Source organism: Chrysochloris asiatica, unplaced genomic scaffold (genome assembly GCF_000296735.1).
Source record: "Chrysochloris asiatica unplaced genomic scaffold, ChrAsi1.0 scaffold00059, whole genome shotgun sequence".
Taxonomy (NCBI): Eukaryota; Metazoa; Chordata; class Mammalia; order Afrosoricida; family Chrysochloridae; genus Chrysochloris; species Chrysochloris asiatica.
Window position 1 is genome coordinate 2,553,034 of NW_006408577.1, and position 18,734 is coordinate 2,571,767.

General features: G+C 35.2%; 1 protein-coding gene across 2 annotated transcripts in view; it reads left to right on the top strand.

The window, feature by feature from the left end:
* Positions 1–12,604, top strand: part of LOC102824589 (ubiquitin-conjugating enzyme E2 E3-like) — a 119,026-nt gene extending 106,422 nt beyond the window's left edge. For both annotated transcript variants that reach the window (XM_006864008.1, XM_006864007.1), the window contains exons 4-6: positions 2,598–2,730; positions 9,422–9,569; positions 11,972–12,604. In XM_006864008.1, coding sequence (XP_006864070.1) covers positions 2,598–2,730; positions 9,422–9,569; positions 11,972–12,069 — 379 coding nt within the window. In that variant the 3' untranslated portion in view covers positions 12,070–12,604. The remainder of the gene's footprint in view (positions 1–2,597; positions 2,731–9,421; positions 9,570–11,971) is intronic.
* Positions 12,605–18,734: the final 6,130 nt, after the last annotated feature.

An 18,734-nucleotide genomic window follows, 5' to 3' on the forward strand; every position in this document is an offset into this window, starting at 1 on the left:
GCAGTTCAAATGGCTTTGCAGTCTGGCACTTTAACCCACAGTGCCACACTAATAGTATAATAAAATTGTTTTAGAGGGTATTGTAAAACAACAACAACAACAACAACAAAAAAAAACTTTAAAAAACAGATAATAAAAGGCAGAGCTATATACAAAATTTGTTGTTGCTGTTGTTCAGTGCTATAGAATTGATTTTGATGTATGATACTATCAGTTTTTACTGAAAGAGCCCTAGTAGTATAGTGGATTATGAACTGGGCTACTTACTTATCACAAGGTCAGTAGTTGAAATCTACCAGTCTCTCCATGGAGAACGATGAGGCTTTCTGTTCCTGTAAAGACTGTTGTCTCAGAAACCCTATTGTCTTTATGAGTTTGGAACTAGTCCACAACACACAATCAACCAACCAATTTATACACCTTCCACATTATTTTTCAGAGCACTTATTTAATTATTGACAGCAGTAGTTATTTGAAATTTTGCAGTTCACATTTAGAGATTTAATAAGATGCAGATAAATCATTTAAACTATTCATGAATGTTCAATCATAATTAATATGGTTGGGTTATGAATACTGGTTTACAGTTATTTTAAACAGAAATGCAGCTTTCTAAATGGCTAATACAAAATGGAGTTTTGTGGCATTGTAGGATAAGCACCACCAACTGCTACAGGGTTGCTATCAGTTGGAATCAATTCAGTGGTACTTAACAGTAACAACTTTAAAAGACGAAAGTTTTTATACAGACATATGTTCAGAAAGTTAAAATAATTTATGATTTAAAGGTTAGGAAAAAATGGAAGGTATGCTTACAGAAAGTTACTATTGCCTTATCAACAAATAATTAAAAATTAAATTTTATTTGATCTGTATTGTTTATATATTTTTTAATTAAATGATATGTTGAGTATAATACATTAAAATATAACTATTAAAATATAAAATAAAATATAATTAAAAAAGACTTGGCTGCATCTAGCACTCAGATCTTGGTTTTTCTTCACTAAAAGGAACTAGCGCTCCTTAGAGAAATGATTGATGCCCTGGCTTAGAGCCTGGAACATCTTGTTATGCCTGAAAGTAAGAAAGTGTGCAATAAATAAATAAATAAGTAAGTAAATAAATAAATAAAACAATGGCAACATGTCATCTGGATGTAAGAGACATTATTAAGAGGCTCTCCCCTTAGCCAAATGTGATATAATTTGAGCCTCAAAATAATTAAGAGCAGTAATTATAAAGCACTGGAAAATAATGTGAATCCTGGAGACATTGATAATAATACATATATAAACATATACATACATAGGTGCAGGAAAAGAGAGGGCTTGAGGGCCAGCTAATCAAAGTGGAGAGAGTATTTGAACTGGAAAACCATAATTTTGCCACCATCATATCATAGTAAACATTAGCATCACAAGTATAGACTAAATACAGGGAAGAAACTTCGGTGAGTAGCAGGATATTTGCATGTTCATCAGTTATCTGCCCACAGGTTAATTATAATTATTGACTTCTAAGTTAAAATAGTACAGCCTCGAAACCCTGTACAGGGTCACTTTGAGTCAGAACTGACTCCACGGCACATAACAACAACAACAACAAGGTTAAAATAGTAACTAAAGAATAGAGAAATAAAGGAGCACCTGTTGTAGGTCATCAAAATGAACATCATCAATGAGAAATATATGGATTCCGTGTGCCTTCTGATATGATACCCTGAGAAAGACAATATCATTTATGTCCTCTTTTGGTCAGGAATACATTACTTGAATCCAATCATGAGGAAATATCAGACAAGCTCAAAATTATGAACATTCATCTAAAAAAAATAATAAAAGAAATTCATTCTTCAAAAATGCAGTGTTACAATAGTCAGAGCTCTGGAGCATAGTGGTTACAAATTGGGCTGCTAACCTCAAGGTCACCAGTTCGAAACTACCAGCTGTTCCGCAGGAGAAAGATGAGGCTTTCTGCTCCTGTAAAGATTTGTAGCCTCGGAAACCCTGTACAGGGTTGCTGTGAGTCTGAACCGACTCCACGGCACATAACCACCACCAAAGAGAACTCCCTATTAGATGAGACTAAATACATAGTGAATGCATAATCCACAGACTGAATCATCTACAGAAAAATTACTGGCTTGATTAACAAAACTTTAATGCAGGTTGTAGATTTAAGTATTTGTTTTGACATTAATTTACCAAAATTCACCACTTTGCTCTGGTTATATAGGTGAGTTATTTTGAAGACATTCACATTGAAATATTTGTGGAGAATGAACCATAAAGGATTCAGCTTACTCTCAAATGGCTTAGAAAAACAAGTGTATGTATGTGTAAGGAGAAAGACAAGTGATGAAGTAAATGGAGCAGAATACTAACACGTTTCTAGACAAGTTGTATACAGGTGTTGTAATTTATTACTGTAAGTTTAAAGTATTAACATGAGAAGTTAATATAAAAATGAGTACACATGTATGTTTCTCTTATTGCCTCAAGTTGCTAATATGGCTTTAATACTTAATTGAATTAAAGAAACTAATATGTATTGCTTATAGATGTACACATTGATTTTTAATTTCTTTTAAATAGTGCTGGGCCTAAAGGAGACAACATATATGAATGGAGATCAACTATACTTGGTCCACCAGGTTCTGTATATGAAGGTGGTGTGTTTTTTCTGGATATCACATTTTCATCAGATTATCCATTTAAGCCACCAAAGGTAAGACTCTAGAAGTACATTAGTTTATATTTATCCTTCTCCCCTAAAATTAGTTTATTGCAGTGGTTAATTATTGATGTGATTTTTATTTTATGTTTTTCATAGATTGATAGGAAGACTCTTAAATAACCAATAATTTAAAAACTGAAAGTAATTGGTCTCTGCCTTTTACAGAGAGCTCAAATTAACAGAATAATCGCTTAATTGTTGATTCCAAATAAAACTATATATTACCTTGCATGTTAATAAAGCAAATTAATATTGGACTTTTTATCACAATGAGAAAACATAACCTATAAACTTCCCTTAAATATTGGGGTATGTAGCAGCTTGCAGAAATTAAAGGTTAAGTAAGTTGAATTTTCAGCTAAATGGTTCATCTTTATAGACAGAGAAGTAGAAAACATAACATGGAGGAAGAACACTAATAGTAATTAGTATACTCATTCTGTGCTCTCAGTCGGTAAAGTGTAGTAATGGGAATTAAGGGTGACTGAGCAACTGCTGCTTTCTTGTTGTCTTGTTCCTTTGAAGTGTGAATTTGATGGAGAACGAGAAGGGCCTTGGAATGACTGGTAATCATTTTGCAGTGCTTAACCATATTAGTTACTGAATGTCTTCTATTTCCCATTCTAAAATGGTGGTACCGACAGGTAAGATTTGCCAGAATTAATCCTGAGCATCATTATTACAGAGAATTCTGACATGCCACGGAAAAGTGTACAATTGAGTAATAAACCCTTAGTTATGAAATTATGATTAAATTTTTATCTTTTCAATATAGTTATATTTATTATACTTGCACTGGACTGAAAAGTTGGTTTGAATGGCGGTTCAAGCTCAGCAGCCATTTCTCGGAAACCCTATACAGGGTTGCTATGGGTCGTAACTGACTGAATAGCACTTAACAGTACTATTTAAAATCTGTATAGCAACCTAATGCTACTTTGTGTGTGTCTGTCTGTTTGTACATACAGAGAATTTTAAATGCTTTATATACATAGACTTTTAAATGTTTTATATATATATGTGTGTATATATGTGTACGTATGTTTGTATTCCTGCTTAGAGCTTATTTTTTTTTAAGAAAACATAACAAAGTAACAGTTTCACTTTGTGGTGTGTACCTCAGATTGCCGATACAAAGGTATGCTACCCTCAAGTGTTTTTACTGTGATTTTTTGAGAATGCTTATTACCATGTGATCCAGAGTTCTGCTGTGGTGTTGTAGATTAATGCACTGGACCGTCCGCTCCTTGGAAATCCTGTATGTGTTTGCTGTGAGTTGAAACCAACTTGAAATCACTTAGCAAAAAACAACACTACAAGATCTTATCAGAATTGTGGATACTTAAATAGTGATCTCATTTACTGTTCCCAGGTCTGCAAATATTGTGTTGCCAAATTAAAGAAAGAGATACAACTTTTGTGTTAATATCACCACTAATTGTATTCACATTAAAAATGATGCATTACTTGTTATACTGGTACCACTAATTTCTCTCTTTCAAAAGTCAAGTTTCTTACAGAAAAAAGTAAACTATAGCTAGTAATAGTGAAATTTGTATGCTCATGTCTTGTTTTTTAAGATTGGAAATAGTTTTATCATGTTGAAGATTTCGCAGAGTATTTTGTACAAAATTACTTAATGTGAAGGGGAAATTACTGAAGGAAAAGACACCTGTTTTAGCACATTTCAGTAGAAATTGACTAGTATTTAAAGGGTTTCAGAATCTGGTTCTTTATTTATTATAATCATTTTATTAAATACAATTGTTATCTATAAATTTAGTATGTTGAATATTTTTGCTGAAATCTCTATTTTAATTTTCGAATCTGTATTGAACAATCTTTTTACTAAGATGTCTTATGTAATATTATTAAGTGTTGAGATCTGCAGTTGGACAAGTGAAAAACAAGATTTGTATTATGATGTTGGGCATAATATTCTGTACAGTACTCTGAAGTTCGGATGAACTGTCAAACTTTTGAAGAATAATTGAATTCTCGTCTGTTCATGGATACTATTCTGATTGTTAATTGTGTTAATAGCTGAAAGGTTTCAAAGTTAACTATTTTGTATTCCTAAATTACTTAATTGTAGCAGTTGTGAGGCTGGGGCACGGTCAGGTAGTATTTCATTCTGTTGTGCACCTGGTCGCTATGAGTCCAAGCTGACTTGATGGCACCTAACAACAACAATACTCCTTTATGCCTGTTAAGTAGCAGTTGTCAATTATCTGGACATATTGTCAATTATCTGGACATATTTTATTCCTATATTCCAGAGCAGCACTAACAGAACTATAATATGATTTACCACATGTATATTTGAATTTTCTGGCTACCTTAATAAAAGGTAAAAGAAATTGGTAAAATTAATTTTTAATAACATATCTAACCTAATACCGCTAAAATATTGCCATTTCAACATGTAATCAATATAGAAACATTAATGACATATTTTCCATTCTGGTTTTAGTGCTAAGCTTTTAGAATGTGGTATATCTTTTACACTTTTAGTCCATCACAATTTTACTTACCACCCTGGACAGAGCAGTTCTGAAGACTCTTACCCTTTTTTCTTCTACTAGACCAGAAGTCTCTACATTTTAAAAAATCATGTAATCCCTCACCCAAAACAAACTGTACACTTTTGAGAGTTTAGTATTTTCTTTCCAGACTTCATTTTGGAGACTACATTACAGTGCTTGTTCCAAGAGATCATTAACTGTGCCTTTGTTTCTTTGCAACTCTAATTCACTGATTACCTACCCAGTTAGTATAATAAGTGTTTGTGGTGGTTTCAGACTCTTTACTCAGTATTTATTCCTTTGATTTCTCTTGTACATTTCAGGGATATATTTGTTTTCTTTAACCACTTGCTAAACATCTTCGTTATTTTCTTTTACTGTCTTAGTTTAACAAGACAGTGAACTAGCTGTGTGACACTGGAAAGCTGAGAAATAAAAATGCAGGTAGTACTGATGAGTTCAATAACTATCCTCTGACTCCTTCTTCAGTATTTTCTCACATATGATAAGAAATAGCTGAGTGGGTGCTAGCATTTTCTACTAAGCAACTAATGTAACATTCATTTGTGTTTTGGTTTTTAAGAATTAATCTTCTTTTCCTTTTTAAAATCTTTGTCCCCCAAACATTTCTGTTCTCCCTCACTTTGTGTCTTGTATATTCAGGTATATGTGTGTTTATGTTTGTACACTTGCATATGCATACATACGTGTTATTGTTAGGTGCCACTGAGTCAGTTCTGACTCATAGTGACCATATTTACAATAAAAGGATAGACTGCCTGTTCCTGTGCCATCTTCACAATTGTTACTCGTGAGTAGTTTATGAATTGAAGTGATGCTGCTAATCTGATGTTCCATCTCATTGTGATCCTCCCTATTTTTTTTTTTTTGCTGATTTTTGTCTTTATCAAGCACTGGACCTTCCTGACAACATGTCCAAAGTATGACAGACAAAGTATCACTATCCTGGCTTCTAACTGCTTTCTGGCTGTACATCCTCCAATATAAATTTGTTTGTTGTTCTGGCAATACATGGTACTCTTAATATCCTTCACCAGCACCATAACTCAAATGCATTGATTCTTCTATGGTTTTTATTATTCATTGTCCAGCTTTCACATGCATATGAGGCTTTTAGGGTAGGGCATACCTTAGTCCTCAAAGTGACATCTTTGCTCTTGAGCAGTTTAAAGAGGTCATAGCAGTAGTAGATGAGCTTAATGTAATATGTCTTTGATTTCTTGACTGGTGCTTTCATGGCGTTGATTTTTGGATACAAGGAAAATGAAGTCTTTGACAACTTCATTCTTTTCCCCATTTATTACAATGTTATCTGTTGGTCTAGTTGTGAGGATTTTTGTTTTCTTTACATTGAAGTCCAGTGCATACTGAAGGCTGAAGTCTATGATCTTTATCATTCATTATTAAAGTTTTTCAGTCCGCATCTCTTCCAACAAGGTAGTGTCATTTGCATATTTCAGGTTGTTGATGAATCTTCCTCCAGGTCTAATGCCACGCCACGATCTCAGATTATTTGCTCAACATACAGATTCAATAAATAATGGTGAAAGGATATAACCCTGGCACAAATCTTTCCTTTCCTTATTTTAAATGATTAATATCCTCTTGTCTGTTAAAACGACCGCCTCTTTCTATATATAGGTTCCTCACAAACACCATCGAGTCTTCTGGAAAATCCTTTCTTCACAATGTTTTCCATAGTTTGTTATGATCCTCACAGTTAAATGGCTTTGCACAGTCAATAAAGCACAAGTAAGCATCTTTCTGGTATTCTCTTTCAGGGAAGATCCTTTTGACATGTGCAGTGATACCTCTTATTCTTCATTTTCTTCTGAATCAACTTGAATTTCTGGCACCTCCATGTTGATGTAGTGCTGCAACCATCGTGAATTATCTTCAGCAAAATTTTACTTTCATGTGATAATGATATTGCTCAATGATTTCTGCATTCCTTTGGTTCACCTTTCTTTGAAATGGTCACAAAGATGTATCTCTTCAGTCAATTGGCCAGTTAACTATCCTCCAAATTTTTTGGCATAGGTGAGTGAGCGCCTCCAGCACTGCATCAGTTAGTTGAAACATTCTAATTTGTATTCCTTCAATATCACTGGTTTTTGATCATATACTACCTCTTGGAATGGTTGAACACAGTCCAGTTCTATTCAGTACAGTGACTCTGTATTCCATCCATCTTCTTTTGATGCTTCCTATATACAATGGGCTCAAGCATGGTAACAATTGTGAGGTTGGGCCAGGACTAGGCAGTGTTTCGTTCTGTTGTGCACAGGGTCGCTATGAGTCAGTACCGACTTAATGGCACCTAACAACAACAACAACAACAACAACATACTGTTTAGTATTTTTCTCATAGTATTCAACATTGCAAGTCAAAGCTTGAATTTTCTCTTCAGTTCTTTGCAGCTTGAGAAATGCTTAATTTGTTCTTCCCTTTTTTTTTTTTTTTCTAACTCCACATTTCACTAAAATACTTTGTCCTTTTGAGTTACCCTTTGGAAATTTTGGTTCTGTTTTTAGACTTCATCATTTCTTAAGTCACTTTAGCTTTTCAGTGTTTATGAGCAAGTTTCAGAGTTTCTTCTGATACCCATTTTGGTTTTCTTTTCTTGTCTTAATTACCTTTTGCTTTCTTTATGTATGATGTTCTTGATGTCATCCCACGACTATTCTGATCTTTAGTCATTAGTGTCTAATGCATCAAATCAAATCTGTTCTTGAGATGGTCTCTAAATTCAGGTGGGTTATACTCTATCATATTTTGGTTCGTGTCGCTTGTTTTAATTTTCTTCAACTTCAGCCTGAATTTCCATATGAGCAATTGATTATCTGTTTCACAGTCTTCCCTTGCCTTGTTTTGGCTAATACAGAGCTTCTCCTTCGTCTCTTCCCACAGATGTAGTCAATTTGATTCCTGTGTATTCCATCTGGTGATGTCCAGATATGTAGAGTTGTCTTTTATGTTGAAAATGTTGAAAAAAGAAATTTACAATGAATAAGTTATTGGTCTTTCAGAATTCTATTATGGTATCCTCCAGCATCATTTCTGTCATCAAGTTTATGTTTTCCAACTACTGATTCTTACTCTTTGTTTCTAGCTTTTGTATTCCAGTCACCAGTAATGAATGATCAGTGTTTGATCAATTTCATCTTCATTGGCTTTAGTGGTTGGTGGCTAAATTTGAATAGTAGTGGCGTCCCTTGTAGACATATGAACAGTAATAATATTCTATCACAGACAGCATTGTACTTCAAGATAATTGTGAAATCTTTTTGATGATGAATGTACACCATTCCTTTTCAATTTGTCATCCTGGCATAGTAAACCATGTGATTGTTGGCATTCCAAATGGTCAATACCAGACCATTTCAGCTCATTGAAGCCTAGGTCTTTGATTTAATTTTGACTACTTCCAGTTTTCCTATATATTCATACTTTGTATGTTATGTATGATGTTCCAGTTATTAATGGATGTTTGCAGCTTTTCGTATCATTTTGAGTTGTGCCCCATCAGCAAATGAAGGTCCCGAGAGCTTTGTCCCACCCATGTCATTAAGGTCAATTCTGCTTTGATCAAGTAGCTCTTCCTAGTCATATTTTGAATGCCTTGTATCTTCTGGCAGTATATCAAACAATGTTGTCCTGCAATTTACACATTTTTCAGTGGCTAACCCTTCAGAAGTGTTCCACCTCTCCTTCCTGGTCGGTCTTACTCTGGAGACTCTGCTGAAACCTGTCCACCATGGGTGACCCTGCTGATATTTAAAATACTGGTGGCATAGCTTTTAGCATTAGAGCAACACACAAACCACCATGTATCACAAACTGACAGATGAGTGGTGGCATATATACTTAACAATATCATTCATATTAGGTTAAACAAATGAAATTAACCACTCACTGTGGTTTAATATCAATATAGCTCTCTATGCTGGGTTGAAACAAAACAAAATGTTAAAAACATTTACTTCTTTTATTACTTAAACATTAAGAAAAATTTTTAGTTAAATGATGTGCTATTTAGTATTATTAATGATGTATTCTGTTGTTTATATTGATGAGAGTTAGTTGTAAATAAAGCATTGGTTTTCTTTTTGTTTTTTAATATGACTACCCTTAGGTTACTTTCCGCACCAGAATTTATCACTGCAATATCAACAGTCAGGGAGTCATCTGTCTGGACATCCTTAAAGATAACTGGAGTCCTGCTTTGACTATTTCAAAGGTTTTGCTGTCTATTTGTTCACTTTTGACAGATTGCAATCCTGGTAAGCAAATGTTTATTAATGCATGTAATGAGGTTACCCAAACCAGTCTACACCCACTCCTCACTTACCAACATGCTTTATTTCTATAGACCAGGTCCTTAATATACAAATTGGTTTTATGTTAAAATGGAGGGTGACTTTGTCATTACTACTTAACTGAAAAATTGTATTATTATGTAACTGCCTAACCTCTGAAAATCATGGCCCAGCCAAGCTGAAACTTAACCTTAACCATCACACCCATTGTTACTCTCACCTTGCACTCTGATATTTGTTACCTACATTGTTAATACACTAAATAGTTAGATAGTAGATAGTTAGATAATTGTTTTATACGTGAAATGTAGTTGACAAGTGAGAAGTAGTTGTATGCTTTTGCTCAACTTAAACATAGAATGAGAACTAAATGCTATTGGTAGAAGAGCAATGTATTAAGTTTTTCAATGAAATTATTAATATAATTTCATTTAGAGTAGACCAAAAGTCTCTCGAAACTCCTTATAGTTTGCTGTTGGCACACTACTCTCCAATTATTTTCTTCCATCATTAGTCTATTTTCTAAATCATTTAGCTGTACAAGCAAAGCAGTGTCTCTGACATTTGTACCTTTTTTTCTCACCTGTTCTGTGTTGCCATGTATTTAATTTAAAGCAAGCACTTAATAATGTGAGTACTTTCTGGGTTAATGATCAATTACAGTTGTCTCTCATTATAAAGGAGCTCTGGTAGGCGAAATGGTTATGAATCAGGCTGCGAACCTTAAGGTCAGCAGTTCGAAACTACCAGCTGTTCCGTGGGAGACAGATGAGGCTTTCTGCTCCCGTAAAGATTTACAGCCTCGGAAACCCTTCTATAGGGTTGCTGTGAGTAGGAACCGACTCCATGGCACATAACTACAGAAATATCATTATATATGTAATATACATAAGTGTGTGTGTGTGTGTGTGTGTGTGTGTATGTATATATAAGTAGTAGATATAAAAATCATTACTGATGAAAGAGTTGGATTAGATTATGATTGTATCAATTCACATTTTTTTTTTTTTTTTTTTTTAATTTAGAAAAACCCCTAATTGCCACATTACAGATTTTGACATGGGTATATAACTGGTGTACTGTTTAAGCCTGGGATTTCATATATACTGTTTTGCTTTGTGGCTATCTTTAAAGAAGTTGACTTTAAGAGAAGAAAGAAAAACAAAAGCTGAATCACCATAGGCTATAACACTGTTACTTTAGGCTCAACAAGTATGCATGTGACATGAATAGGTACATAGGTTGGTTGGTTGATTTATTTAGAAGCAAAAGATTAGAAAAACCTGAATGAGACTATCAATAGAAGATACATAGGTATTAAAAAGAATACATATGCTTATATGATTTGGGGGTGGGGGGAGAGGATATGACGAAGACAATGTTATTATGCTGCTGTTCAGTGCTGTTGAGTCAGTTTCGACCCATAGCAACCTTTATAGGGTTTCTGAGGAGCAGCTGGTGAGCTTGAACTGTTGACCTTACAGTATAAACTGAATTTTGTAACCCAGGATATTAACCCACAGTGCCACACCAGAACTCCTTAGATGCCTTTGAATGTGTATATTATCTTTGGAAAGAGTCTTGGTGTGGCAAAGTAAGGATAAGCACTGGACTGCTAACCACAAAGTTGTTGCTTCAAATCCAGGGAAAGAAATGGACAGTGGTGGTTTGCCATGGAAGATAAATTTCTGAGTCGGTAGAGTTAAGGGGGGGGGGGGGTTTGCTATTATTTTTCACTGGCTAGTCCTGTCTTGGCATTGTGGGTTAATGTGCTGGACTGTAAAATCAGTTTAAACTGCACACTCTGCGGTTCAAGTTCACCATCCGCTCCTTGGAAACCCTGTACAAGGGTTGCTGTGGGTCAAAACCAACTCGACAGCACTTAACGATTGTTTACTAAACTTCAGGTATTACTTCTTGAAAAGTAAATGAAATTCAGAGCTAAAACTTCTAGTTCAAATTCTGCTTAAAATGAAATAGCAATGTGGTTAGTGATTAGATTAATTAATTTTACTGCATAGAATGAAATTTCATTCCTGATAACAATAAGTTAATTTTTTTAAATCTAAAAATTTAAATCACATTTTAAAATATCCGTAAGGTAGAAATTTAATCACTTAGCATGTGTCCATTGTTGAGTAAAATACCAAAATTAAAAAAAAAAAATTTTGTTTGTTGAATTCATAAAATTTTTATTAGAAAACACACATTTATTAACTGAGCATTGATTTTTTTAGCATGGAGACAGTTCTAATTTTTGTAATTAAAAAATAGAAATGATTTTGCTAAACATTTGTATTTTTAAAAATATTAAAACTGTACCTCTAGATATACCACATATCTTAATCATCTTTCTGTTTTTCCAGCGGATCCTCTGGTTGGAAGCATAGCCACTCAGTATTTGACCAACAGAGCAGAGCATGACAGGATAGCCAGACAGTGGACCAAGAGATACGCAACATAATTCACATAATTTGTATGCAGTGTGAAGGAGCAGAAGGCATCTTCTCATGTGCTGCAAATCTTTATAGCCTTTACAATACGGACTTCTGTGTATATGTTATACTGATTCTACTCTCTGCTTTTATCCTTTGGAGACTGGGAGACTCCCTAAAAGGTAAATGCTATCAAGAGTAGAACTTTGTAGCTGTAGATTAGTTATGTTTAAAACGCCTACTTGCAAGTCTTGCTTCTTTGGGATATCAAAATGTATTTTGTGATGTACTAAGGATACTGGTCCTGAAGTCTACCAAATATTATAGTGCATTTTAGCCTAATTCATTATCTGTATGAAGTTATAAAAGTAGCTGTAGATGACTAGGAATTATGTCATTTGTATTAAACCCAGATCTATTTCTGAGTATGTGGTACATGCTGTTGTGAAAATGTTTTACCTTTTACCTTTGTCAGTTTGTAATGAGAGGATTTCCTTTTACCCTTTGTAGCTCAGAGAGCACCTGATGTATCATCTCAAACACAATAAACATGCTCCTGAAGGCTTAGTTTCCTGTCGTAATATTTTAAGTCAGTCTTGTTAAAGGCGTGTCTGAGATGATTGTTGATGAAATAACATGCAAAGATGAAGATTGATTAATAAGGACCTGTATAAATAAATGTATTACTACATTGAAAACATTAAAAATCTTATTTAATGTGTAGTTTTTTTCTTTAAGACTATTGAAAGCTAAAATATAATAAGTTTAAATATGCAAAATTAGATTTTGAACCATTGGTGCCAAAAACACATAAAGCTGTATTTTTGCTTTATTTTTATGATACTATCTGAGTTAATGAAATGCTACAAATTTGAGTTGAAAAAATACGAAATTCTGCCTCATTCAGGATGGAACATTTTGTTTCCAAATTGGTGATTTCTGTCCAGAGTTGGGCAATATTGTCATATAATAACCTTGGTGTAACTATTCTGTGTCTTTGGTGTAATGTTTACTTGGTTTTTTATCTTTGTTTTGAATCCTCATGGTGTGCTAAGTTATCATTCACTATGACACATGGTCGCAGATACAGCTAGACGGAGCCTTGAAGGGAGACAAGAACTGTGGAGTACATGCCAATGTGGCATTATTTCTCAAGTGAAAAACACAACGTCACCTTCTAAAATTTTCAGAGTTTAAATTTATTTCTGGTTATATTTATTTAAATATTAGATTTCTTATAGGAGTTAGAATTACTTTGTAATACTCAGATTTTGTAATCAGTGTAAATGTGCGGATTTTTTCTAAGACATGATAATTGAGGTGGTTCTTTGGTCATGTATTAAGATTGTGAAATTTGGAAAAAATTATTTTTTCAGTTTTAAATGTACTAATAGAATACAATATTAAAATTTATAGAATGGAATTACTAACAAAAATGCTTCCATGATGATAAGTAAAACATGTAAAATGACGTATACAGTTACCCTCCATATCCTCAGGTTCCGCATCTGTGGATTCAACCAGCTACACATCAAAAATATCCTGGGAATTGGCGCCTACAAAGCAATTAAATGGTCAAAGTAACCCCTCAAAGACTAAGAGGGAGCTGAAAATACTGTTTACACTGCATTAGACTTTATCAGTAATCTGTAAATGATTTAAAGTTTTTCAGGAGGATGAGTGCAGGTTACATGTAAATACTATGACCTTTTTTATAAAGTACTTGAGTATCCACAGATACAGAGATCCTGAAGCCACTCTCTGGTGGATCTTGAGGAGCAACTGTACTGTTACAGAGTTATGGACTCTACTTCAGTATTTGTCAGTAGAAGCCTCAAATCAGGGTAAAAATAAAATCACAGTCTTGTGTACTCATTTCTCCCTTAACCTCCAAACATATCCTTCTCTGTAACAAAGGAACACCAACAAAAAGGTACAGTTTAAAAAATTTCAAGCTTCAAGCCAATAAAATCTCTGAGCCATAACTGTTTAGGTGGTAACTAATAATCCGTGATGAAATTCTAGTCAGTGTGATGAAGGTAGAGATTTTTTATGCAAGGATTTCTAGGAGTTGTGAGTAAGCTGTAGAAAGGGGTTTTCCCCATGCTTAAAGAATTACACATGCTCTTTCCTAGAGGAATAAACAACCTCACAGTGCTAGAAAAGCCTTCATTATACTGGGTATTTGAATGGCTTAGGGGTATTCTGATTTCATGTCTCTCATTTTCTCTTAGCAAGATTACTGTCACCACCCAGTTTTTCTGTAACCCATGCTGCCCTAAAACAGAGTGAAGGGAATTGGCTTTTGTGGCCCTGAATAGGAAGGATGCTTTAGTTTTATAAAGTTTCAGTTTATTCATATATGAAACTAAAGCATTGAATTCCATTATTTCCTTGATTTCTCCTAGCGTTCAAACTTGGTTTTTCTAATCTTACAGATTTTTGTTCTGCTTTCTCTCTCAGGGAACAGGCTATCATTTCACAGAAAGATGATGCTTTCTGTTCCCGTAAAGAATTGCAGCCTTGGAAACCCTGTTCAGGGTTACTATGGGTCGGAACCGACTCGAGGACACTTAACAACAACAACATATGTCCTGGTGTTAAAACAGCTTCTCCAAGGGAGAAAGATGAGGCTAGCTGTACCTGTAAAGGTTTACAATCTCAGAAACCCTATATAGGGTTGCTCTAAGTCACAAAAGATGCAATGGCATTGGGTTTGGTTTAATTTTGAAAGGCTTGATGATCTCCTTCCAGTAAAATCACAGCCAAGAAAACCCGATAGAGCAAGTCTGCTCTGTAACACATGAGTAGAACAACAACAAAGAACTTGAAGTGAATAGACATTCATGATCCTCAATTGACAATTCAAATTGGTGCACAGATAGATTAAATAATCTGGCCCATTGAACTGTTATTTGTATGGTTTAGTGATGCCTTTACAATAAATTGCTTTTGTATATGTGGAAAAAGTTGGTATAGTGTCCAATATAATTTATTTTTAACCATGCAAATAATTATGTAACTACATCAGGAAATTTGTATTGATATGTATTTCTTGTTAAGTGCCCTCAAGTAGTTTCTGATTCATAGCAACCCTGTATAAGGTTTCCAGTGAGTGGCTGGTGAGTTTGAACCTCCAACCTTTTGGTTCAAACCAAGCTTTCAGTCCAGTGCTTTTCCTACACGCATCTATTTACCTTTTTTGAACAGACAAGGTTGTTACATTTTAAAAATGGAAAATCTTAATTAATCACAGTGATATAATTCTGTTGACATTTTCAGTTTGAATTAGCCTATAATATGTTACCTGTTCCAGTGATAGTTTTGAGTTGTTCTCTGGTATGAACTGAAAGAAATTGAGAGTTATTAGCCCACTAACTTTCCTTACAACGGTACCAAGTGTACTGTCTTTTGCACATCGAATTTTGTTTCATTGCAGTGAATACAATCCCCTCCATGCATTATCAGTTAACAGTATTTGCTTCTATTCACTCTGTGTTTGTTTTTGGTTTTTTTAATGTATACAAAAACACACAGGAATATATAAATGTTTAAACAACCAAAGGTCACATTCTGTAAGCCAGCCTCCTGGTCACCAGCATATAGCCTTTCTCTCTCCATGAGTCTAGAGTCCTCAGCTGCTAAATCTCTGCATGCCATCATCTCCACCTCCATCTCTGATGGCACTGTTTCTCTGGTTAGGATCCAACATTCCACTCGTACTCCTCTCTCTTCATGGTCCTCTATTCCTGGAATGTAAGATTTAACTACTCCCCTGTTTCTGTTACACAACTTCTACCTTTACAGTTGTGACTATTAATTAGTCATGATAATCAATTACTCACTATTGAATCATTTCACCAGACCCATCTAGACAAGATGAAAACTATTCAATGGGGGGATTCTACTTTCCCCTGCACAATCTGAAACAAAACTCCCTTTTGAAAACTTATAAGCCAGCCACTTTGTGCCTTTATATCCACCACTTTCAGGTTGTTGTTAGGTGCCATCCAGTCGGTACCCACTCATAGCGACCTTATGCACAGCAGAACGAAACACTGCCAGATCCTGGGCTAACCTCACCATTGTTGTCACGCTTGAGTCCATCAATGCTGCCACTTGGCCAATCCATCTCGTTGGGGGTCTTCCTCTTTTTCTCTGACCCTCAAACCTACCAAACGTGATCTCCATCTCCAGCGACTGCTCCCTCCTGACAATATGTCCGAAGTATAAGAGATGAAGTTTGGTCATCCTGGCCTCCAAGGAGCACTCTGGCTGCACTTCTTCCAACATGGATTTATTGGTTCTTTTGGCAGCCCATGGCACTTTCAATATTCTCCTCCAACACCGTAATTCAAAAGCATCAGTTCTTCTACAGTCTTCCTTATTCACCAGCTTTCGCATCCCTATGAGGTTATTGAAAATACCATGGCTTGGGTCAGGCGCTACTTAGTCCTCAAGGTGACATCTTTGCTCTTCAACACTTTAAAAAGTTCCTGTGCAGCAGATTTGCCTAATGCAATACATCGTCTGATCTCTTGACTGCTGCTTCCGCGAATGTTGATAGTTGATCCAAGAAGAATGAAGTCCTTGACAACTTCAATCTTTTCTCCATTGATAAGAATGTTGTTTATTGGTTCAGTGATGAGGATTTTTGTTTCCTTTACGTTGAGATGCAATCCATACCGAAGGCTGTGCTCTTTGATCTTCATCAGTATATGTTTCAAGTTGTCTTCACTTTCAGCAAGCAAGATTGTATCATCTGTATATCGCAGGTTGTTAACGAGTCTTCCTCCAACCCTGATGCCACATTTTTCTTCATAGAACCCAGCTTCTCATATTATTTGCTCAGCATACAGGTTGAATAAGAATGGTGAAGGAACAGAACCTTAAAGAATACCTTTCTTAATTTTAAACCATTCAGTGTTCCCATGTTATGTTCAAACAACCGCCTCTTGGTCCATGTACAGATTCCTCATGAGCACAATTAAGTGTTCCAGAATACTCATACTTCACAGAGTTGTCCATAGTTTGTCATGATCCATGCAATCGAAAGCCTTTGCGTAGTCAATAAAGCACAGGTAAACATCTTTCTGATATTCTCTGCTTTCAGCCAAGATGCATTGGACATCAGCAGTGATAACCCTCATTCCATGGCCTATTCGGAATCCGGCTTGAACCTCTGGAAGTTCCCTGTCATTGTATGCTTGACACCGTTTCTTTATTACCTTTAGTAAAACTTTACTCGCATAGGATATCAACGAGATTGACCAGTGATTTCTGCATTTCGTTGGGTCACCTCTCTTTGTAATGGACAGAGATATGGATCTCTCCAATCAGTCGGCCAGATAGCTGTCTTCCAAATTTCTTGGCAGAAATGAGTGAGTGCTTCCAGTGCTGCCTCACTTTGTTGAAAGATTTCAATTTTTATTCCATCAGTTCCTGGTGACTTTTTCTTTGCCAATTCCTTCAATGTACCTTGGACTCCTTCAGGATAATTGGCTCTTGATCATATGCTACCTCTTGAAATGGTTGAACATCAGTCATTTCCTTTTGGTACAGTGACTCTGTGTATTCCTTCCATCTTCTCTTGAGGTTTCAGCATCAGTCAATAATTTGCCCAGAGAGTCTTTGAATAACCAAAGTCGAGGCTTGAGTTTTTTTCTTCAGTTCTCCCAGCTTGAGAAATGCTGAGTGTGTTCTACCTTTTTGGTTTTCTGATTCCAGATCTTTGCACATTTTGTTGTAATATTTGACTTTATCTTCTCAAGCTGACTTTGAAATTTTCTGTCCAGCTCTTGTACCTCCTCATTTATTCCATTTGCTTTGCCTTTCTACTGTGATGAGCAAGTTTCAGTTGTCTCTTCTGACATCCATTTTGATGTTTTCCTTATTCTTGTCTTCTCAATGATATTTTGCTGTCTACTTGCATGCTCTTCTTGATGTCATACCACAACTCTTCTAATCTTTGTTCTTTAGTGTTTAATGTATCAAATCTGTTCTTCAGATGATCTCTAAATTCAGCTGGGATATATTCAAGGTCATATTTTGGCTCTTGTGTACTTGTTTTCATTTTCTTCAGCTTCTGTTTGAATTTTCATATGAGTAATTGATTATCTGCTCCATAATCTGGCCTTGGCCTTGTTTTCACTGATGATATGGAGCTGTTCCATCGTTTATTCCTGCAGATGTGTCAGTTTGATTTCTATATTCCATCTGGTGAGGTCCATGTGTATAGTCATCTCTTAAGCTGTCTAAAGAAGGTATTTGAAATGGAAAAATCATTGGTTTTACAGAATTCTATCATGAGTTCTCCAGCATCATTTCTATCACCAAGGCCATATTTTCCAACTACTGAACCTTCCTCTTGCTCCTAACTTTTGCATTCCTATCACCAGTAATGATCAGTACATCTTGATTGCATGTTTGATCGATTTGAGATTAAAAAAGTTTGTAGGATTCTTGTACTTCATCCTCACTGGCTTTATTGGTTGGTGCATAAATTTGAATAATAGTGGTATTAACTGGGCTTCCCTGTAGGAACATGGATATTATCTGATCACAGCGTTGTACTTCATGACTTATCTATATATATTCTTTTTGACAATGAATGCAACACCATTCCTCTTCAATTTGTCATTCCTGGCATAGTGAGCCATAGTAAACCACTTTAGGTATTCAGTGTGTAAGTTGC